The sequence below is a fragment of the Saccopteryx bilineata genome, chromosome 4 (assembly GCF_036850765.1).
Source record: "Saccopteryx bilineata isolate mSacBil1 chromosome 4, mSacBil1_pri_phased_curated, whole genome shotgun sequence".
NCBI lineage: Eukaryota > Metazoa > Chordata > Mammalia > Chiroptera > Emballonuridae > Saccopteryx > Saccopteryx bilineata.
In genome coordinates, this window is record NC_089493.1 from 140,179,611 (window position 1) to 140,203,785 (window position 24,175).

The 24,175-nt window shown below is 39.6% G+C and overlaps 1 protein-coding gene across 3 annotated transcripts in view; it reads left to right on the forward strand.

Moving 5' to 3' along the window:
- The window catches only part of GLI3 (GLI family zinc finger 3), a 376,015-nt gene that overhangs the window by 245,115 nt on the left and 106,725 nt on the right, over nucleotides 1-24,175 (forward strand). For all 3 annotated transcript variants that reach the window (XM_066272080.1, XM_066272082.1, XM_066272081.1), the window contains 3 exons: nucleotides 12,952-13,157; nucleotides 18,326-18,472; nucleotides 23,367-23,568. In XM_066272080.1, the coding sequence (XP_066128177.1) occupies nucleotides 12,952-13,157; nucleotides 18,326-18,472; nucleotides 23,367-23,568 (555 nt within the window). The remainder of the gene's footprint in view (nucleotides 1-12,951; nucleotides 13,158-18,325; nucleotides 18,473-23,366; nucleotides 23,569-24,175) is intronic.

The following is a 24,175-nucleotide window of genomic DNA, read 5'->3' on the forward strand; positions in this document are numbered from 1 at the left end:
CATAGCACAACCTCTCAGGGTAAGACTTCATGATTAATGGTGTTTATTCTTGACAGAAGCCTCCTTTATTTATCTGCAATACAGTTTAGTGATTTTATCAGGCACCTGAATGAAAAATATTCAGTCATACCAATATTGCAGTGTAAATTGAGTAGAGTCACTTTTTATTATATCTTTTTGCCTTATCATCTGCACAGTAATTTTCTAGCAGAGGTTTGATATGGAAAGGCAGGATTTAGCTGTACTTGACACAAAGCCCCTTCAATTTCCCCTAAAAGTTCAGACTGCTCTTAGAAGTGTGTGTGTGTGTGTGTGTGTGTAATATATATAAGCCCTCTCTCTTAGCCAGGCAATTTCAGGATTTGAAAGAATGAAGATAAAATGCACAAACCTGGATGGGAGAAATGTTGTTAATATAAAAACATAGACTAGCTCTGAACTCACTGGTAAAAGCTTCTTTAGTGTTCAAGCTGTGGCTTAGTACAGAGCCTTTGCATAGCTATAGGGCCCCACTTCCTTTCAAACAATTGCCATCCAAATCCAATCAGCAGAAAGCCAGAGAATTCATTTCTCCTGGGAGTAATATCAAAAGTGGAGTTTAGTGGCCCATGGGGGACATCAGTTGCTGTGATGATGGAAATGCCATTTGAGGAAAAAGGAAAGAGAAAGAGATGTCATGCGTAGGATACTCAAGTAAGGTGTCACTAAATTTTAAAGAAACTTTTCAAATAACAGACTTTATCATATTAATTGTAAATTGTTTGAATCATAGAACACTTTGGATTATAGGACCAAAAAGGACTTTTAACTGGTGGGTAAAATGGGAATCATCTTGTCCAAATCCTTACATTTTACAGATGAGAAATACAAAGCCCAAAAACGTATTTGCAGTGAGTGTGGCCTTTTGTACAGGCTCTCCAGGGATGACAGGAGGAGGGACTTGCGGTCCATCATTTAGGCACTTCCGGAAGTGAGCTGTGTCAGCACTGTGGGTCAGGAGCCATGCTTTCTCTGGGAGGACAGGGTGCAGTAGGAGACATGGTGGTTCTTTCCCACGTGGCCAGACTTTTTTTTAGCCGTCTGGAATGTGATTCCCTGTGCTTGCAGGGAGTTCTCTGAAGCCATGGAAACAGAAACTGTAAGAGAGTTAGCTCACTATGTGGAAGGTAATGCTTCTTTTCTGTTCCCCAATTACATGACATATACTCCTTTTAGATATTTAATTTATTTTCGAAAAGTTTGACACCCTCCAAGGGGTTAAAATTCTGGGAAAATGGGAAGCATGCCTGAGATACAAAGTCTTAGCTGACAGGTAGGAGAGGCCAGCAAAGTTTACTTCCACTTAAATGGAAAGGACCGCTTATTGAAAAAGGGCCACTGTTTTCACCATTAGCGGCAGAGGCCCCTGTCAAACCTTGGTGATTTTATTTTGGAGGAGAGCTAGTTAGATAATTAATAATAGTTAAATAATTAACAGTAGTTCCTTAATGGACATCATTGTTATCACGTTTTTAAAGAAGTTGATTTAAAGAATGAGAGAAAATAATGAGTCAGATGTATCTTGCCAAGGATCATAAGAGACAGCCCAGAAAACACTCTAGTCAGTAGTTACTAGTAATAATAATAATTGAGAATTATGATGATGATAATGGTAATAGTTAAGAAGTCACACCAGCTCATTGAGAACTGCTGTTGATAAAGGATTTATTCTATCTAGTTGGTTCTTGAAGTAACATTTACAAAATATAAATTAAAACAGAAGCCTCATACTCTCTCTGGTTCAGGATTCCAGATACATGCTGTCTTTGAGATAAATACTCTCCATATCACCTGTAAGAGATTCAATATGAAGCAAGGATTAAACTGTGGAAACCTAACTTACTATTTCTAATTGATAATTTCCACCCAATATCTGAAGCCTCTTCCTGGGAGATTTCCACTTAAATAACAGATCCTGGTGTGGGGGGTTCCAGATTTTTTAAATAACTGTTCACCATAAATTATTGAGATTTCTAGGTAAAGTGATACAAAAATAGGGTTATTTAGCTGATTAAATCAGCAATTCTTATTGACTCTTGTATATACTTTAGGGTCTTCTTTCTTCATAACTGGTGGATATCATGATATAAATCAAAAGTACCTCCCAGAGAATGCCATGGCTGATAGGATTCTACAATATAGGAGAACATAACCCTGAGACAACAAATAACACACTTCCCAGGAGGTTTCCAGATGCCTTTAGTTCGTAAGACTTTGTCATTTGCTACGTTGCTTTACACTATAGTGTTTCAACATCTATTTTTCTCTGTGCTTTCTTTTGGAAAGGGTCATATTTTTTGCTATTTTGACTGCTGCTTTTTAGGAGCAATTGATATTCATCAAATTCCTAAAAATGATATCGATTAGCATGAGTGGAAAATTGGTGGGAATGTCAGAGAAATCAGACTCTGAAATGTTTGCTCTCTTCAGTATTTTTTTCTTGGCAAAGTAGTGATGTTTTGAACTAAAACTACAGCATAACTGTGCCCTTGAATTTACTTTTGGAAAAGAAAATCCTTCTCATTTTACTTGAGGTCAAGTAAAGTTACCTATTTGCTTTGTTAGAAGTGGGGTGATTGCTCCTAGATGACACCAAGGGTGTCCAATAGCTGAACTCACCCTGGCTCAGAATACTCAGACAGGGTCCTGAGGAGATAAAGATGCAAGGAGTTGGTGAAAGCAAAGGGACTTTGGCCTTAAGCCGCCCACAGTTCTAGTAGTAATAGCATCAGCAGGAGTGAGCAACTTGGTCAAAGGGGCCAACTTACTGAGTACTTACCATTTGATAGGTATCAGGCTAAAGGCTTTATGTATACGTTTTTTGGTCAAAAATTAAATAGTACAACACTGCTGCTTTTCCATCTAGGTCTAAAAAGCCTTGGAGCAAAGCAGACTTTTAAAGATCTAATGGGCCCTATACCACACCTAAGTGTGAGATCTTGTAACTCTGATGTATAGAACAGCTGGTCAAATGCACACTCCCTGCCACAGGGAGACATAGAAAAGGAGAGTAAGTCTAGAGAGCACTCCTCTTCACCACCCCACCTCCCTTCGTCCCTGTCCTATGAGCCTGTCTGGATTGGACTCCTCACACTGGAGAAAGAGAGCATCCAAAGGAAAAAGGTGGCTGTTCAAAGGGAATGGTTTATACTATTTCAGCAAGAAAGAGAGAAAGGACTGTTTCTGCTCTGTTTCTACAAGCCAGTTGGGAAGCTCTCTGGAAAATAGGACCCCACCAAGCATTCCAGAATCCAGCCACTGAGAGAGCAGTTCCTGTCTCTTGTCTGCAAGATGCTAGGTTTAGAGGAAGATTAGCAACTGGGTATCTGCATTTCTGTGCTAGGTAGTTTTTTTTCTCATCCAAGTGATATTCCTCTGAACTTTGTCCAGAGACAACACACTAGTTCTAATCATTAGTCCTTATACTTACATTAACTATAAATAATATATTAATATATAGCATGTTATATATTAGCTTATAATTGATTTATATATTAACTGTATTAACTTTAAAGCTTACATGACCAATTTTTTATAATTTTTCTCACAAACTACAGTAATTGGGGAAGAGGAAAAAGATGCTTATCCTACTTATTATACATTGCAAAAAGGATAACTTTGTATAAATTATTTGGATTTCATTCGGAAAACAAAAGAGTCTGCTAAAAATAATAATTTTAAATATACTCTACACTCACAGAGTTAAAATATTCAAAAATGATGACAGGTTGTTTAAAAACTGGTATGTCAGCGGCTATTTGGATCAAGGCTACTTACTGCCTTCCCCAGTGGCTCTCTCTGCCTTGTTTCTGAGGTATTCGGCACACACTTCTTCACACAAGTATGAGTTAAGGCAGAAAGAAGATGAATATTGTGACATGTAGTCATTTAGCTCTAGGTGCTTATTTGAACCAATAGTATGTTTGTTAAGAATTAATTTTAATAACGGTGCATTTTGCATATTGTTATGCAAATGGATTTTTTCTTTTATATTTTTGACTATTTTTCTGACCTTGAAATCTTAATTTATTAATATAAAGTTATATTTATAATACAGAATGGAGACACATTCCTCTCAGGAAGGAATAAATCAATTTTAGCCATAAATAATTGCATTACTCTTATAATCCTTGTGTAACATTGCTTCAGTTGTGAATGGGTGTGACTGGCATGTATTGTGAATATCTACTTGGCCTTTCCCTTTGATTGGCTTAGCAGGAACTTTCCTCCTAAAATTAATATATATAGAAACGTCCTTAGTTTACCCTGAATTTAGACTAATGTGTCAACTAGACCAATGTTTTTCAGCCGCTGATCCACAGACTGACTGTCAGGTATTTCCTGTTGGTCCACAAAAGAATTAAACATCCTGATGTTGTATGAAGATTATAGACCCAATGATCTTAGTCGAATTCGCTTATGCTCAGGGTCATTTCTACTTTAGTGGTCCTCGAAATAATAATCCTATTTTCACTGGTCCCCAAGTGTAAAAAGGTTTAAAACTACTGATCTAGACAATCTTTGCTTGAGGGCAGTAAATACCATTATTTATGGTATTCTTAAAGCATCAATATTTTGTAAATTTTGAAAAATATAAGTATATATCTATTTGAACTTAATAGAAATGGTTAACATTGGCCCTGGCTGGTTGGCACCGTGGATAGAGTGCCAGCCCGGCATTTGGATGCCCTGTGTTCAAATCTTAATCAGGGTATACAGGAGAAGTGACCATCTGCTTCTATATGCCTCCCAGTCCCCCTTTGCCACTCCCCCCTTCTCTTTCTTTCCCTCTTGTAGCCAGTGGCTCAACTGGTTTGAGCATGGCTCCGGCCACTGAGGATATAGCTCAGTTGGTCCCAGTTATCAGCCTCAGGAGCTAAAAACAGCTTGGTTGATTTGAGCACTGGCCCTAGACACAGGTTGCTGGGGGGATCTCAGTGGGTTGCATGTGGGAGTCTGTCTCTCTTATCTCCTCTCCTTTCACTTAAAAAAAAAGTGGTTGAACAACTAAGGAGCCGCAACGAAAAATTGATATTTCTCATCTCTTTCCCTTTCTCTGTCTCTGTCACACAGACAAAAAAAGAAAAAGTGATTGACACCACTGTGGGAAATATTGATATACAGTGTTTGGCACATACAGAATGTGTGTATTCTTTTTAAAAAATTGGTAATATATAATTCACATACAGAAAAGTACACAAAGTGTACACATATAGCTCCATGACTTATAATTATCAGAGTGAAAATATGTAATGTCTAACCAAGTTTAGAAATAGAATAATCCCCAGCTCCCCAAAAGTCCACAGCTTTAAAGGTAAACATTATCCTCACTATTCTAATGCCAAAGTTTAGATTTGTCTGTTAATTGAACATTTTATAAATGGGATCATACAGTACACTGTATTCCTTTGTGCAAGGCTTTTTTTTCATGCAGTATTATGTTCGTGAGATTTTTTTCACATTGTAGTTTGTTCATTTCCACAGATGTTTACTATTCTGCTCATAAGAATTAGGGGATATTTTATAGCTTCATATTCATATATCCCCTAAATTTTGTGATCAGTATTATTTCATGGTATGAATTTTTTACCCACTGTACTGTTAATAGATATTTGGTTGTTTTCGACTTGAATGTGGAAACAACCACTTGTGCTCTAGTATATTGTAGCCCATGTTCACATTATTATTGGGTATATCACAGGGACAGGAATGCTGGATCATAAGCTGTGCACTTGTTCAAGTAGATAATGCCCAACTGTTTTCTAAAGAGGATGTACCGGCTCATACTCACATTGTTTGAGAGTTCTTACTGCTGCAAATCCTCATCAACGCTTAACATTGTCAGTCTTTTCTCATTTTAGCCATTCCAATGGATGTTTAATGTTAACTCATTATGGCTTTAATTTCTACTGCAATTATAAATGATGTTCATCTACAGTTTTTAAGAGATACTATAAAAATATTTTAATATTAAAAGCAAAAGTATAATTTAAAATGTACTCTTATTTTCACTATATTAGAAGTGCATAGGCCTGAACTTTGGTGGCACAGTGGGTAAAGCATTGACCTTTAATGCTGAGGTCACCAGTTCAAAACCCTGGGCTTGCCTGGTCAAGGCACATACGGGAGTTGGTGCTTCCTGCTCCTCCCCCCTTCTCTCTCTTTCTCTCTCTGTCTCTCTCTGTCTCTCTCTCTGTCTCTCCTTTCTAAAATGAATAAGTAATAATAAAATTTTTTTAAAAGTACATAATGCCTGAAAAAATGCTAAGATTAAATATGGTAAACTGCTGATTAGTTTGATCTGGATAGCTTGTATATAGGTAATGATAATTTTGTTTTAAATCCTTTAACTTTTCCATACATGAATATAAACTTTCATATTCAGACATAAATAGAAAATAAAAATAAGAAAGTCATTGTCAAAAATTTCTTGAAATGATGTTTCATCATTAAAACAAATATTCCCCCCCCCTTTCTTTAAAGAATGCAACCATAGCACTTAAATTCTGCATAGAAGGAAATATCCAGTACCTTAGTGTTAGTATATACATTAAGCAATATTTTAACCTTCACCTTTAGTGGTCACTTACATCCGAATCATATCTATATTTTGTTGCATGGTTTGCATTCCATATTCTCCCTAACCAAGATGCACGCTGTATGGCTCCTACTGGAACTTTTTGACTGTGCTGCTCATCAGATAAGGTTTGCTCTTACACACTTCTTATACATGTACAATTTTCACCCCATTTGACTCTAAATGCTCTAAGAGCAGGGCCCGAATGACCATCTATTATATTTCATGAAATCCCTGTAAGAGTTGAAATCATAATGAATTGTTAGTAAATGAATTTTTGATACAATGCCTATCCAATGAATGTGTAATTGAAATGTTCATCTGTGTAGTTTTTAAAAAATGTAGGAGGTTAAAAATTGAAATCTAACACGGTAAATTTGTAAAAAACCTAAGTCAATTCAAAATTCATGGAAAATATAGTTTAGCTATAAAGATGATAAAGATGGGATTTGAAACTGAACCATCTTATCACTTAGGGTTCTGGCCCTTGAAAAGAGTGGATTTTTACAGAGGTATGAACAAGGTTAAGGGCCCAGACGTTAGCCTAGTACCCAGGGCAAGCAGAAGTTGGAAGAGGTTACTGCCTCTGGCCTGAACATGCAAATAAACTGATTAGTTCAAGAGGGATCAGGCTTCTGGAGAGGTGGCCACAGGGGCAGGAGTGCCTTTAGCATATCTGCAGCTAAAGAGAGGAGGTAACTAGATTAACACCCTGGTTTCTCTTTCCTTCCCCTCCAGCTCCTGCCAGGGTTTCTCAATAGTATACTCCAGAGGAAAAATAAGCCAGCTGATTTAGACCCTGAAGACCATCCTTCCTGGGCATGCAGTGGTTCCCAGGTGAAGGATAGCAAATGCAAGGGTACGGGCACAAACTTCTTCACATTTCAGGGTCATGTGATTATTCTGGGGCAGAGGTTATTTGAGGCTCACCTTGCTTTGAGGGGGAAAGGTAGAGTTCAGGATCTCCAGCAGGTTTAGTGTATTAGCTGCAGACATTGTAGCTGTTTTGCTCACTGTATGGAAAGCAAACTTTTTATTACAATTTTTGTTTTATTAAAACTGTGACTACTGAAAAATTAATTATTTGGTTAAAAATACATTATAACTCCTTTTCTTCTTGTTAGACTACTGCTTGTATATGAAGTGTCGACTTGTTACAGAAAGAACAAAGTTAAAGAAAATAAATTTGTTTTTTAAAAAACATTTTATTCTTCTTGTAGTTGGATCCCTCATACAAAGATGCAAGGGGTGTTCTGTGCATTTCCAGCACTCCACACAACATGAAAGCAAATGGTAATGACTCAGTAGACGGACCTTGTTTAGTGCTCTCATAACGAGTCAGGAAGCTGATTAAATACTGTGATTTTCATCTTGGCATTATAGTAACCTAATAAGATCAATGAAAATATGCTAACAAATTAGATTACTTAATTATATTTCATTCTAACTAAGATGGTATTCTCTGCAATATGTTTTTTTATGTTTACCATAGTATAATATTAAAAATGCTCTAATAAGAATCCTGTACTCTTTTCATTATAATCTATTTTCATGACCTTTAAAAAAATTAATCTGAAGTCAAATTATCTCTACCAACAAACACACAACTTCATATTGCTATATAGTCTTTTGGGAGAACATCAAAATAACCCCCACCTTCTTTTTTGTCTAAAATCGTACTTCCTTTAGCCATAGGGCAATATGGGCACAAATGACAGCCACTCATCAGATCCAAGTAGGCACGCCGAGCCCACATGCATGAGCCAAGATGCAGAGGTGATGGGACAGCAGTTCATCCCCACAGCCCAGTTGATCCCTGGCAGCCCAGACGACCTCTAGAGATGCTGCGGCATCTCTAGTCCCCAGACTAAAGTTACAGTGATTTAGTTTAGGGCCACAGTCATATTTCTGTACTCTTTGGCTACAGCATAAAAAGTATGACATCTCTGTAGTTGAAACAGTTCTAAGTTTCGGTGTTCTTTCCCTAATATTTCTTTTCTGGTTTTTTCCTACAAATGTGTGTGCTCTTCAGTGAGTGGGCCTTGTCCAGCCAGTCCTAGAATGGAAAGCTATACACAGAGGAAATTATGGGAGGCCAATAGCAACCTTCAAATTGTATATCTACTAAAAATATAAACCAAGAGACACCTATCATTATTTTCTTCTGATACTACTGTAATCTTCAAATGAAGATTTTTAGCAAGCTTGACAAATATTTACCAGACCAAGTTTATGATAGTTAGTGAAATAATATGTCATTTACATTGAAAATGTTGTGGCTGGCTTTCCCACAACTTCCACCTCCTTTTCCTACAGTAGAATTCTTCCTTTTGGTCGTAATCTTGAATGGCTCTTGCACACAGCAATAAACACAGATCTGCCTATTAAATTTAAGGAGGTTAATCTTCCCTCTCAAGTTTGCATTACAGTGAAAAAAAAAAAGACAAATGATCTAGTTTCTAGGAATTTGGAACTTGCTCTGATTAGGTAATGTTGAAAGCAGATTTATTGAAAAACTAATTTATATAAATTTACGTCCATGTCAGGTAGTGCTGGAACCATTGGAGTTCAAGGTTGAGTGCTCAGCTTTGGTGGCTCAGAAACTCATTTTTGTCTGGCTTTCACACGAGAAGAATGTCATGCTTGCCAACTCACATGAGCCTTGTGTGGAAACAGAATTAATCAGTGATCAACTTCTAGTGAGAATCTGAGCAGCAAGAAAACTGGAACACTCTGTGGACATCTGTTTGCTGAGTTTAGAATCACATGAAACTTTTCTGGGGTGATCTGATAACCCCAAGGACATCAGCAACGACCACTGCTTACTGAGTGCCCAGTGCCAGTCACTGATGGCAGCCCTGTGAGGGAGCTATTACTGTTCCATTTTGTGTTACCAGCGAGTTCTGCTTAGTCACACAGTGATCCTGCATTCAAATTTTTCCTTCAAAACCCCTGTGTCTGATTATGGAGTTTCCGTTCTTCTCCACCTTATGTGGTTGTATGATTTTACTAAGGGGAGCCTGGAGAATTAAGGAGGTACTTCAGAAGCATGGTCAGGTCTGGAGCAAAGCATATGCTTAGCTTTGAAAAAAAGGTTCCAACATTTCAGTGTTTTCTTTTTTCTTCCATTTATTTATTATTATTATTTTTAAATTATTTTCATTTATTTATTCACTCATTTTAGAGGGAGGGGAGAGAGAGAGAGAGAGAGAGAGAAGGGAGGAGGAGCAGGAAGCTTCAACTCCCATATGTGCCTTGACCAGGCAAGCCCAGGGTTTTGAACCGGTGACCTCAGCATTCCAGGTCGACGCTTTATCCACTGCACCACCACAGGTCAGGCCATTTCAGTGTTTTCAAATCCCATAACGTGCTGTATGGGTGTGTTTCTAAGTATGTTCATGTATGAGTGTATGTGTCTGCACTGTCTGTGTATGGACTAGGAGTGGAATATATTAGCATAGTGTGTGATTATACACACACATACATACACAGCATTGTTAGGTAATAGTACCTGAGGCTTTATTCATATTCACTTGCCAAGACCCCTACAAGGTAGATACATCTTCCCTATGAGATTCTTCAGGACAAGGAGAGAAGGTAGGTATGGTGGCTGAGGTTGGACAGCTGCCATGTGTGGCGGTTCCCCTTCAGAACCAAGCCTTTCCATGGTACCACTGCTCTAGTGGTCTCTCTCCTGTCTCCAGAATTCCTAATTGACCCCTCACCAGGTAGCCCACAGTAAGCTTTTTGTTGCTCCTATACTGGGGATGGCTGGCCTTTGAGCTAGATGGTCTCTTTCTTAAGCAGTTGATTAACTTACAACTTTCTTATTGGCATTCCAGTCTGAAGACATTTGGAACTAGGTGACCCACTACCTGCTCAGCACCTCTTTCTGGATGTGGTATGTAAGGACGACATGCCCAGAATGAGTGCAGTTGCATGATTTCACCTCCAGGAGGAATCAGCCCTTCCCACTGGTGCTGCTGCTTCCAGGTGTTCTTGTCAGGGGAGATGCGATCTCTTGGCAGCTCTTTTGGTAGTTATCTTCAGTCTTCTTGTGAAAACAGGTCAAAGCGGAGTGAAGGCCTGGGGGTAGACATCAGATGTCCGCAGACTTGAGAAACCTGTAGGTCGCTCCTGGCTCCTGACTGCTTTGGGGGACAACTGCCCGATGCTGACCTTTATAATTTGCATGCTGTTCCAGATCCTGATCTTTTTTCTCATGTGTGATTCTTCAAGTTGGAATCTAGGCTCCTAAAAAACTCTTACTACCCTTCTTAATTCTGGAATTTCAGAAAAATAGCAGATTTTAATTTTTGTCTAAACTAAAAATAAAAACATAGGAAAGGCTGTTGCCTTCACTAGTTTTTAGTTACCATAGTTTTCACTCCATAAAACACACCTGACCATAGACACAGCTAGAGCTTTAAGAAGGAAAATAAGAAAAAACTATTCTGAACCAAATGGTGCTCCATAAGACACACAGGCACCCCTTCCACTTCTGTTCAGACTCAGTTCAAGCTCATCCAGTAAATATCTCCTGGATTTCATGAAATTTCTACTTTCTACATTCCTGCTGCACTAGTCTCTCATCATATATCTACAAAATAAGCTTATCCTTTGTAATAATTATTTTTGAACCAGATATTGGAAAGTTATTTTTTCTTTCAGGTAGAGAATGAATTAATGAATTGAAGTATTCCTGTGCTCTAAAGTAACAACATATCTCAGTGGAGCTTAGAATTTAACCACTAAGACAAAGTGCTTTGTAGAAAGAGCTAGAATAGGATACACAATAGATTATACTGATTTTATTTAACGTATAAGTAATTTTACTAATTTGTGAGTGGGTATGGAAAGTCTCAAGTTGTTTTGAAAAGAAAGCGATTTTCAGGTGGTGAGTTTTCACTCTTCCTACATGTAAATTTAGAAAACTGTATTTTTATTTTACTTCACCAAAAGTGGCATCTGAATAACAAATAAAGGCTTCTTTTTTTTTAATTCAAAAAGAAAAAAAAGAAGCAGCACGTGAGAAAATGCCCCCAACCCCACAGTTCAAACTCTTTTATTTTCTGAGAGAAAATTCATTATCTGATCCTTGGCTTCATTTCTCTCAGTGCCTATGCCATGCACTTGGTGGGGCTGGCTTTTTCCAGGGGTGTATGCTGACGGGGAGGGGCCAGAGCTGATCATCAGTGTGCGCTAGCTCTGGGAGGTGGTTATGGTAAGAACAGTGCTTCCCACCTTTTCCTGTACTCTCCAAGCCAGTGGCCTTGGGGGAGTTTGCCGTTTTCAGGAGCTCTTTCTCTGGGTTGGCTTCTCCTTTCTGTGGCTGTGCCCTCTGCAAATGAGACAGTGGAGAACGCAGTGTCAACCTGTCATGGTCAGTTCACTGGTTTACCCACACAAAACATATTCTATTTGAGAAGGAACAAGGCAATAGGGGTGTTGCACTGACTGGCCATTCTAGAAATGCCTGTCCCAGAGACTTCAGGAGTACCAGGGTATGCTGGTAGCAAGGTATGTTTGAAAATTTATTTTCATCAGACCAAAGTGTACAGTCTGCTTTAGCTCACTGTAACCAAGGCATGAGCTTGAACAAAACCTCATTTTTTCCCAACTTTCTAACCCCTGGAGCACTTAATTTCTGGCCATTCACTAAATGTGGCTAATCAGGCTGTCACATGAAAACGGAAGCTGACTTTCATTGCTGCCTTTTGGAGAGGAAGCGTTGTCACCCACAAAGTGCAACCCAGATCTGTAAAACTGGTTTTGCTCTAACTGCAAGATTTAGCAGTAGAGCTCGAGCCTGGATATAAGGAGTGTCTGAATTCACATTTTCTACAGACTATTGCAATTAGTTACCTTTCTTGTTTGTGGGCAACTCTGCCATGTGCATGCTCAGACTTCTGGTTTTGTCTTCTCCTTTCTTCCTTCCTTTTTAATGTAACACTGATGGTGAGAAGCAAGTTTTCAGTGGTGAAATTAATGTTCAGGTCAAATGGAAAATCAGATCTCAGCAGCTACTGTAAGCTCAGATGCCTGTTGTTTAGAATTTCATCTCATCAGGAAAGCCAAAGGTAGACCTTTATTTTTCTATATTCAGAGTGTCATAAAAATTTTCCAAGGTCAATTGTCTTTGCCCAAATAATTATATATAGTGCTTATCTGCATTATGTCACCATAATTTTAAGGTAATAGAAATATACATGCTTGAAATTTTCCCCCAGGACACCTTGAATTCAAGTCTTACTTTCTTTCACAGACAGCCTCTGCCTGTGGAGATACTTGTTGTTTGATTCATTCCTCTTGTGTCTGGTTTTCCTTTTTCCTAGGCCTTCTGCCTTATCTAGTAGCCCAACATATTCGGACCTGCCCTTCATTAGGATCTCCCCGCACCGGAACCCTGCTGCAACTTCTGAGTCCCCCTTCAGCCCCCCACACCCCTACATCAACCCATACATGGACTACATCCGGTCTCTGCACAGCAGCCCATCCCTCTCCATGATCTCTGCGGCCCGGGGGCTCAGCCCCACCGACGGTAAGTCTCAGACCCACCCGTCTGCTTCCATATGCCAGGTACCCTCTCCCTGCCTCACCAGGACATGATACTGAGCGTTTCCCACGTGCCGGATGTTATGGTAAAGGCTTTAAGTGCATATTTTCACTCAACACAGGGGCACCTCCATGAGGCTGGGGTTATTGTTCCCGTTTTCTGGTAAAAATAGCAGTGTGCAGGGGCACCAAAAATTTTCTGCTTGGTCCACTGGATAGTAAGTGGCAAAGGTGAAAATCAAAGCCAGGTCTCATGACAGCACAATCCTTGCTTTTATCCACTGTTTTGCTCTGCACCTTTATAGAAGTTTAGGCTAGCCCAGTGCCTGATTATACAGTGACCAGTGCCTTTTCTGTTCTGCATGTCTGAAGGGCTCATTTGTATAGATGTGTCTGTTAGAGCAGCACTTCTCACACTCCACTGTGCACATAGATCACTCAGGGACAGTGACAGAATGTGATTCTCTGTGGAGTGGGTTCAGGAGGAGCCTCAGAGTCTGTACTTCTGAAAAGCCCACAGGTGTGATCAGTGCTGCAGGTCCTTGGGCCACACTCTGAGTAGCCAGGTCTTAGGGAACTTGATGGTTCAGAATGTCACTGCACGTGCCCTCTGTCTTTGATTGTGCCAAATAAAAACTGGATGAGGGATGTGGTAGAAAAAGAAACGAACCTTGACCTTAATTCAGTAATACCATTTTATGCTCTCAAGGATCAAATCCTGGTTGGTTCTGGTAGGCTCCCAATTGAGTACTTTGACATGACTCTTTTTAATTGGAGTTGTGTATTCTGCAACTGTCAAGTTCTAAACCATTCCTTAGATTCCGGAAGAACCTTTCTGGTTACATACACATATATACCAACTCACTTGCCTGCCATGGCCAGAAACTGAATTAAGGTTCAGAATTTCATAAGTCTTGTTGATTGCAGATAGCAGGTTCTGAGTTCTCTGCAGCAGGTCACAAATCACTGGTGCTGTTTCAGAGCACAGCACAACACCATGTCTTTGTATCACTGAACAGTGTTTGAAGCAACCCTGCACCGTGCCCGTTCTCTATGCAGACCAGTTTCTGAGTCTAGCTGTGCATGTTGGGGACCGCGGGGGGTGGTAGAGGCTGCGTGAGGCTGCTCAGCAGACCTCTTCCCAGTTTCCCAGTTGTACTGCCAGGAGCAGCAGTGCTCCAGGGTGAGCTGACAGCTCTCTGTAATGCACCAAAGAGAGTAAGTTTTGCCATTTAGACAAGATTCACTTTTTTCCTTTCAGTTTTTTAAAGATATAATTAACAAAAGCACTGAATAAATTTAAGGTGTGTACCATAATGACATATATATTGTAAATGATTATCATAGTAAGTTTAGTTAACATCCATTATCTCATGTAGATAGAAAAAGGAAAAAGAAAAAAGTATTTTTTCCTTAGGGATGAAAAATTTTAGAATTTACTCTCTCTCTCTCTCTCTCTCTTTTTTATTAAGTGAGAGGCAGGGAGTCTGACCAGGATCCACCTGGCAAGCCTCCTACCAGGTGATGCTCTACCCATCTGACCACTGCTCTGTTGCTCGGCAACCAAACTATTTTAGCACCTGTGGTAAGGCCATGGAGCCATCCTCAGCGCCTGGAACCAACTTTGCTCCATTTGAGCCATAGCTTTGGGAGGAGAAGAGATAGAGAAGCAGATGGTCACTTCTTCTGTGTACCCTGATTGGAAATTGAACCTGGTTGGCCAATGCCCTACCACTGAGCCAGCCAGCCAGGGCCAGTATTTACTCTCTTAGCAACTTTCTTTTTTTTTTTTCCTCATTTATGATATTTGTATTATTTTGCTTTTTTTAAAAAAAATAAATTTTTATTTAAATGGGGTGACATCAATAAATCAGGGTACATATATTCAAAGAAAACATTTCCAGGTTATTTTGTCATTTAGTTCTGTTTGCATACCCATCACCCAAAGAGAGATCGTCCTCCGTCACCCTCTATCCAGTTTTCTTTGTACCCCTTCCCTTCCCCCCCTCCCTCCTTCCCTCCCCCCACCCCCCGTAACCACCACACTCCTGTCCATGTCTCTTAGTCTCACTTTTATGTCCCACCAATGTATGGAATCCTGCAGTTCTTGTTTTTTTCTGATTCGCTTATTTCACTCCGCATAATGTTATCAAGATTCCACCCATCTGCTGTAAGTGATCCGATGTCATCATTTCTTCTAGCTGACTAGTATACCATGGTGTATATGTGCCCCATCTTCTTTATCCAGCCTTCTATTTTTTTTTTTTACAGTGATTAAAAGCCTTTAAGCAAACTCTTGGCCAATACAGCAAGAATCCATAAAAGAGTAGTGTCCCTAACATGTTCACCAAGTCCAAGTTGGCCCCATCACCATGTCAAACCCCTGAAAAATGCAACCCAGCCACAGTTCAGTCTATAGGATCTGTCACAGGGAGCAGGAGTCCAGGAAAAGTCCACATCCAGGAAAAGTCCGCATGGCACTGGTTTCTTTTTTGTGTATATAACAGGGACGGGGAAGGGGGCAGATAGGGACAGACAGACAGGAAGGGAGAGAGATGAGAAGCATCAATTGTTTGTTGCGGCACCTTGGTTGTTCATTGATTGCTTTTTCATATGTGCCTTGACCAGGGGGCTATAGCAGATATAACCTCTTGTTCAAGCCACCGATCTTGGGCTAAAGTTGGTGAACTTTGCTCAAACCATATGAGCCCGTGCTCAAGCTGGCGACCTTAGCGTTTCGAACCTGGGTCCTCCGCATCCCAGTCCTATGCTCTGTCCACTCCGCCACCACCTGATCAGGCTTAGCAACTTTCAAATATACTGTATAGCAGTGTTGACTATATTCATCATGTTGTACATTGCATCTCCAGTTATTATTTATCTTATAACTGAAAGTTTGTAAGATTCACATTTAAAAAATAAAACTCAGAGAGTGAGCTCTTCTGTTCGGGATTTGGTTTACAATGGGGAATATGGAGAGTTACCGCCATGGAGCACTTGGGAGTTTATGGAAATGACTAACAAGGAGAGCAGAGGAAGAGAGGGATAAAAGATGTTGGCTAACAACGGACTTGAAATTGTGCTTGGCTCGCAGGAATTTAGATGAGCCACCAGAAAGTAGGATCTGTCGTTAAAGCATCTTCTCCTCTGCTACCCATGGTATTTCATGATGAGTGTGTAGAAGACATTTTTTTATTGCTTATTCTACCTACCTCTTCTTGCCTTAAGAGTCTAATAAAATCAAGTCACCAATATTACTTTCTTGGGGACTGTCTTTATCACATATAAAAGTCTGTGGGCACAAGTGTAAAACAAAGCCATCACTAGAATGCCAGTTTTTCTACCTAATAATTGCAGAACTAACTTTTATTGATGTGTTCACAGCTCCCGGCAACCTCATGGAGCAGTAGGCTGTCTGTGGAGATGCATGTGTACCCAGATCTTCACAAACCTGGGGATCACCGTCAGAACCTCTGTAGTGTCCTGCCAGTTTTGCACATAAATTGGCAGCTGGAAACTGATTATTATCCCACTCTCATAGAGCTGACTCTTGCCAGTAAATTGCTCCAGATTGGTGGTTATATTTTCTTTTTGATTTTGTAATGAAAAAAAAAAAGCTTTTAAATTACGGAACACAAAATTGTACTTACTAGCCAGTTGTGTGTCGTGCTGCCTTTTCCACTTGTGAGTGTGAGGCCCTCTGACGGCCTGAAGACCGTGTAGGGAAGCAGCACGCTCAGTATGTCTGGAAGGAAGTCAGAGTTGTCTTTAAATTGCCAGCTACTGTAAGGAACGTGAACATACTCTGATTTTATATAGGAAACAATTTTATTTTGTATAGCAGACATGGGAATGAGTTATGTACATACATTTATTTAAACCATTTTAGATTCTTGGTTATTTTAAACTGGATGTACAAACATAATTGTTCTTCCACTTTCTGAGTTCTTCTGGCTGGGCTAATAATTAACATGAGACAAGGAGAAAATGCCCCACATTTATTACAGATCCATATGCAGTGGTGCTGTACAGATAGGAACCCTGAAGAGGCATGGAGGTTTCTATGCCATTCTGGACAAAGGAGAGGGAGGCAGGTTCTGGGGCCCTTGGAAGAGCAGGCAGTGTACAGGTTGGGGAGAAAGAGCAAACTTGTAAACAGATTCGTGCTGGGCCACCAGAAACAACTGGACACGAAAGGTTGTCCAAAAAGCAGGCCTTTTTAGATTTCACTGTCTGCCACATTTATATTATGATACTAAATGATGGTCCTTTTTTTTTTGTTTTTTACTCTTCAATTACACTTGACATTCAATACTATTTTATATTAGTGTCAGGTGAATAGCACAGTGGTCAGATAACTAAGAAAGTTACAAAGTGTCCCCTGATCATCCTAGTACGCAGGTGCTCCCTTCTTTTAAGCAGGTTTTTCTGTCTGAATTCCTTTAGGCATGTAAGGAAAGGGGTCAAAGATTCTTTCTGAGCTTTTGATTTCTTTTTTTTAATTTTTATTATTTATTTATTTTTATAGAGACAGCGAGAGAGTCAGAGAGAGGGATAGATAGGGACAGACAGACAGGAACAGAGAGAGATGAGAAGCATCAATTATCAGTTTTTCATTGCAACACCTTAGTTGTTCATTGATTGTTTTCTCATATGTGCCTTGACCACGGGCCTTCAACAGACTGAGTAACCCCTTGCTCGAGCCAGCGACCTTGGGTCCAAGCTGGTGAGCTTTTTGTTGTTGTTGTTGTTGTTGTTCAAGCCAGATGAGCCCGCGCTCAAGCTGGCAACCTCGGAGTCTTGAACCTGGGTCCTTCTTAATCCCATCCGATGCTCTATCCACTGCGCCACCGCCTGGTCAGGCTGAGCTTTTGATTTCTTAATAACCACCTTAAAATCAATACTCCAGAACTTTGGTCCCACCAAAACTAACCTCAAATATTATATAATGTATTTTATTTTCTCTATTCTTTTCCTTCAGGTTGAGTTTCAAGTAAAAGATATCTGGTAGACTTAAGTGAAAACACAAAAATCTGAGTTAAAGAAACTTCACTAGAATGATCCATAAAAGGAATTGTTGCTGTGGCTGGGTGACAAATGGGTTTGCTGACTGTCTGCCAGCAAGTAACCGTCCTTGTCTTGTCTCCTCCCCAGCGCCCCATGCTGGGGTCAGCCCAGCTGAGTACTACCATCAGATGGCCCTGCTGGCTGGCCAGCGCAGTCCCTACGCAGACATCATCCCCTCCGCGGCCACCACAGGGGCTGGGGCAATCCACATGGAATACCTGCACGCCATGGATAGTAAGTGACGCAGCAGTTTTCTGTTGGGGTGATAAATGCTAACTTGTGAAATGGAAAGGAAGAGAAAAAGATTAGGTGATTGTCTAACTTGACCAACCAGAGGAAGAGGTGGGACCGACACTTGGTGCTCTGGTTTTGTTGCTTTTGATGGCTTGACCATCCTGGGACTGACTCCCTATTTAGCTCAGGAATAAATTGGAAGGAAGAGGTGATTGAAGTTTGGCAGGTACTGAAAAAACTGTTCTGTCCTTATTGTCCTCATAACAAACTAAGAAATGTGTTTGATTACATGAATGTACTTTGCCTAGTCACTCTTTGGTTTTGTAGCTTTTATTCCTTAAAAAATTAATTAACTAATTAAATTTTAATTTATGTTGGAATTAAATTTAATGGGGTGACTTTGATCAATAAGGGTGCATAGGTTTCCAGTGAATATCTCTATAACATTTGAACTGTTGACTATGTTGTATACCGAAGTCAAATCATTTTCTGTCACCGTATGTTTGTCCCTCTTTCCTCCTCTTCCCCAGCCCCCTCCCCCAGGTATCCGCTTCACTTTTATCTGTGTCCATGAGACTTATTCCACCTTTGTGTGAAATCATATAGTTCTTTCTTTCTTTTTTTTTAAGTGAGAGAAGGCGTGATAGACAGACTCCCACATGCACCCCAACTGGGATCCACCCAGCAACCCCCATCTGGGGCCGATGCTCAAATCAGCCAAGCCATCCTCAGTGCCCAGTCCAATGCTCAAACCAACTGAGGCACCGGCTGTGAGAGGGGGAGAGAGAGAGAAAGAGGAGTGAGAGGGGAAGAGAAGCAGATGATTGCTTCTCCTGTTCCCTGATGGGGGATCGAACCAGGGACTTCTGCACACTGGGCCAATGCTCTACCCACTGAACAAACCAGCCAGAGCCAAAATTATAGTTCTAAAAAATTAATTTAAAGAAGACTTTTACTTGGTTTGACATTATTTTTCATTTGATTTCTTTTGCCTCTTATGTTTTCATTACATTAAAAATTATATTTCACTAAGATCTTTTTATCTAGGAAAAATAAAAAGCATTTCCAAATTAGAAGGCTATTTTGGTACATAGCAGTGGAAGAAAATGGGATCACTTGTGCATTTTTGGGTCCCTCAAGGCTTATGATAATACCTGTTGGTCACTTATTCAGACATATATAGACAGATGTAGTTTTACTTACTCTTTTCAGAGTGTCCAAGCGCTCTCCATTCTTTGGATTCTTGGGTGTCTACATCCATTTGTCAGGTGCCAGAAAGTGACCCAGAGCTTCATCCAAGGCATGTGTCAGAGACCTTTGGGTATGACAATAATGTGATTTCAAGTAGGGCTTATGCTTGAGATTGTATTTTTTTTTTCATAACAGTGATTAACTTGCGCTTTTCCCTTGACAGTCTATTTGTATTCTTTTGTGAAAAGGGTATACATCTGTTAACTCTCGGGCTCTCGTCAGTAATTCAGTCCTCAGCTCTAGAGAAGGTCCACACTTGGAAAAGCCGCAGCGTTTGTCTCGCTCTCACGGCTAACTTAGCACTTACATAGGAACAGCAGCTTGCAGTGGTTTCCACTGGGGAGTTTCTTGCCACACACGAAATGGAAGAAATGTGTTACATCTTCTGCTGGACTTTCATTGTTATGCTCTGTAGAGTGGACAACTTAAGTTTCAGTTTCATCATAACCACATTTCAATTAGGGATTGTTGAAAAAAGTTTGGTGCTATTATGCAAATTAGTAATTTTAAATCTGCAAATAATTAAAATAAGACAGAATTCTTGGAAGGTCAACCCATATTACCTTCCTTATTTGATGAGAATATGATTAGTCGGGCAATGGTGGTTTTTATCAAAATAAAGGATGAAGCTACCCTTTTGCTTTGTAAAAACTAATTAAAGGAATTTTAATTTGCCTAAATGGTAAATTGATTGTCATTAAGGAGGAATTTAGATGTCCTGTCATTCATCACATAAAAGGAAACCTTTCTTTTGTCAGAACTTTTTAATGGAATGGAGCCAAAAGAATTAATAGAAATCACATTGAAGATATCCGTTGGAACAATAAGAATGCTTGAGCTTATGTTTAAGAAGAAACCAGTTTGATCAGTGAAGATGTGGGCAACTTCTCTTTCTGCTGGTTTGAAAATTCTCACTTTGTCTTCTCATCCCTTCAACAGAGGGTCCCAAGCCACTGTATCACAATGCTGGCTTTGTCGTGCTTTGCTTGGTTATTAGGGGGCTGAGAAAAGTATAATAAAAAGTTTGGAAAGTGTGTGAAGTATGATATTCTTTCTCTCTAAAATAATTAAAATAGCTTTTGGTCAAAAAGAGCATAAGAAGTGTACCCAGAACTTAGGAGACTTTCCCAATAGCAAAGTGAAACAATTTAAAATTTTTGCATTATATGTATACCTGCAGGGGCGGAGCCAGACTGGGGTCTGGGTGCTCACTCCGGCCCCATTGTTACAGATCAGGACTCTTCTCTTGGCAGAAACCACAAGAGACTGGTTTCAGATGAGCACATGATTTTTAAATGTGCCAACAATGGGTGTATCTGGGTTCCAGCAAGCTTCAGGGGAGAGTATTTCTGTGTAGCACGTTAGAATGAAGTCTATTTTATGCTCTAATTCTACCTTTTGGGATTTGAGTGACCTTTAAAAGACAGAGGCAAGTAATATCCTAATAAGGAACATGCTAGAGATAAGGGCACCTGAAAGCCACACTTTTATATTGGCAAGAACTGATTTAAATAAGTACCTGTCTTGGAGGAAAGAACAGAGAAACTGGACCAGTCAGACTGAGGGTACCCGAGGGCCACGGAGGGATGGAGTCAGAGCCTGTGTCTGTCTTTGGGGGAGACGTGAAGGGAAAAGAGGGCCATTAGTTTTATAGCATGAAATGGCCTACTTAGCTAGTTAATGACTTAAAAAATGAAAAGCGTTCCAGGGATCAGCTCTTTTTAGAATGTGGTGTTCCTTCCAACTCTGCCAGATGCCTGCGTCTCACTAGGTCCTGGTGAGAACGCTTATAGTTGAGGACTCCATGGAAGTTGACCATAAGTCCAGTTTGTCTGGAATCGTTTGGAAGTGGAATGTTCATTAAAATATTTCTGTGATGAAATTAGCATTTCATAATAAATGTGAAACATTTATGTGCAAAGCAAATGCCATAATAAAAATAGGATGTTGATTTAAGCACTAAAAAATGTGTACATAGTGGGATTGCTATTTTTGTACTCACATGCCCTAAGTCAGTTAATGAAACTATCCTAAATTATAAATGTACCTGAAAGAAAATTTGAATAGGTACCACAGTCATCATTCAAATTTATTTTTTCAGTTTTTATACATAGATGGTACTAAGTTCCAGTTTGTGATTTATTTTCTATTAACTACAAAGTATATTTCTATTTCTATATTATCTATAGAGCATATTTATTTATTTTATTTCCTTAAATTAAAACATACTGGATTGTGATCTTATGTCAAGGTCTATCTCTGATGAAAATATTTCTGATGGATTTTCCAGAGACCAAGTACCTAGATTTTTAAGGAAGACTTACCTTTTACTTCTGTTTTCTGAGTACCGTGAAATTGCTGTGTCCCTGTAAGCAGATATACCCTTGCTATGACATAGAAACCCTCTATTATTACATAAAAGTAATCATGTTCTATTTGCTTCTTATCTACTGGGATTATGTTCTTATTTTTTCATTAACTTTTAGCTTGATGACATTGTCGTATACATGAAATCTTAGAAAGTGCAGGGTGGACCTGGTGGCCACAATTCATAGCCATGCTTCGAAATTCTAGTATCTACAAAGTCAAAAGCAAATGAGTATTTGTGTTGCAACTGCCCAGTTAAGAAGTACTGTATTACATTGACATGCACCTAGGTTGTGAGTTGTTAAACTCCAGGTTAGAACTTTATTGGTGGAATCTTCTTGAAGGTGAAAAATTCTAATAAATGTGGAGAATTAATTAATTAGTAAGTTCAGAGAATTAAAATAGACTTATCACATTTCATTATAATTCATGCAGGGTTCTTTTCCTTTACACCTTGGAAAATCTGTAATCAAACTATATCCCAAGATTTCAAATGTTTCTTGGGACTTACATTAATAGGCTATGAGGAATTTAGAGCACTCTCGGAGCCAGATAGGTCTTCCTAGTGGGGGCTGCTGGCGCATTGCAGCATGTTCAGCAGCATGTCTGGCCTTTGCCCACTAGATGAAGGTATCACCCTGTGAGGTGTGACAACCAAAATGTCTCCAGATATTGGCACATGTCCCCTGAGTAAAATATCACCTCCCAATCAAGAACGATTAATTTGGACAATGTATTCATCAGTTATTTTATTAAAACTTTAAGTATAAAATGAATCAGATAGCTATAGGAAACTGTGGGGAAATGAGTGTATAACCAAGCTGAATCTTTTTATCTTAGGATACTTTAATTCATTTTTCCTTTGGCTTACTGCCTTACAGTGGTGTGTGTTAGGGATGCAGAGGGTGGTATATTGTGTAACTGTGAGAACCAGTGTCTTTGTTGCTTGTGGTGAATTAATGATGGGAATATCTAAGCAGCCATCAGATTCATAAATCACTAGAAACGAGAGGGATAACACATAAAAGTCTTTCCCTTTTGTTTAGCAATTTATCATTTTGCCTGCACATTAATAAACAGAGCTCCCCTGAGGTAAGCCTTTGGAAGATAAATATTTCTCCCCAATTTCCTCAGTTGTAGCCAGTAGATCATGAGTGGGAGGAGAGGTGCTTGTCATCGCAAGTTGCCGCTTCTTATCCTTCATTTCTTCCACACAGGTGAGTAGCAATAAATAACAGGTGCCGCAGGTGATCAGTTCTGTTTTGTTTATTTACAGGCACCAGGTTCCCCAGCCCCAGGCTGTCAGCCAGACCAAACCGAAAACGTACACTGTCCATATCACCACTGTCCGATCATAGCTTTGACCTTCAGACCATGATAAGGACGTCTCCCAACTCCTTGGTCACAATTCTCAATAATTCTCGCAGCAGCTCTTCAGCAAGTGGCTCCTATGGTCACTTATCTGCAAGTGCAATCAGGTATGTGTTTTCCTGAAGCTGTTAATGTGTTTCTTTAATAAAATGTCATTGCTGGACTGCACCTGGATTTGCAGTATTGGGTGCCTAGGAGGAAGAATACAGCAATGTGACACCGGCCTGACCCAAGATGCAGATTAAATAACTATATACTGAATTCCAGAAATAATTTTTTTGAATTATACCCCAATTTTTTTCTGCAGATTTTAGTCAGTAGCCCATATGTAGAAATAGTTACTTAGTTATGATGAAATCCACTTCATAGAGACAGTGAATGTGGCAAATCTTTTTATCCCAGCCCTTCCTACTGATCATAGCCCTCTAAAGGAAAAACTGACTTCATGCTTGCTTGAGCAACACATGCAAGAACAAGAGTCAAAACCAAAAAACCAAACATGGCATCATTCACACTTGCCACTGTCAGGGAAACTTGTGTGCCGGCAGGAAGAAAGAAAATGTGGCCGTCTATTTATCCCCCAGAAACCCAGTGAACGGGTTTTAGCCTTCATAATGTACCATATTTACTAGAAGTGAATACTGTTGTTTCTTCCAGAATGTTCTCAAGTACAGTTTTAATTCTTTTCTTACTCAATTATTAGCAATGCTCTTT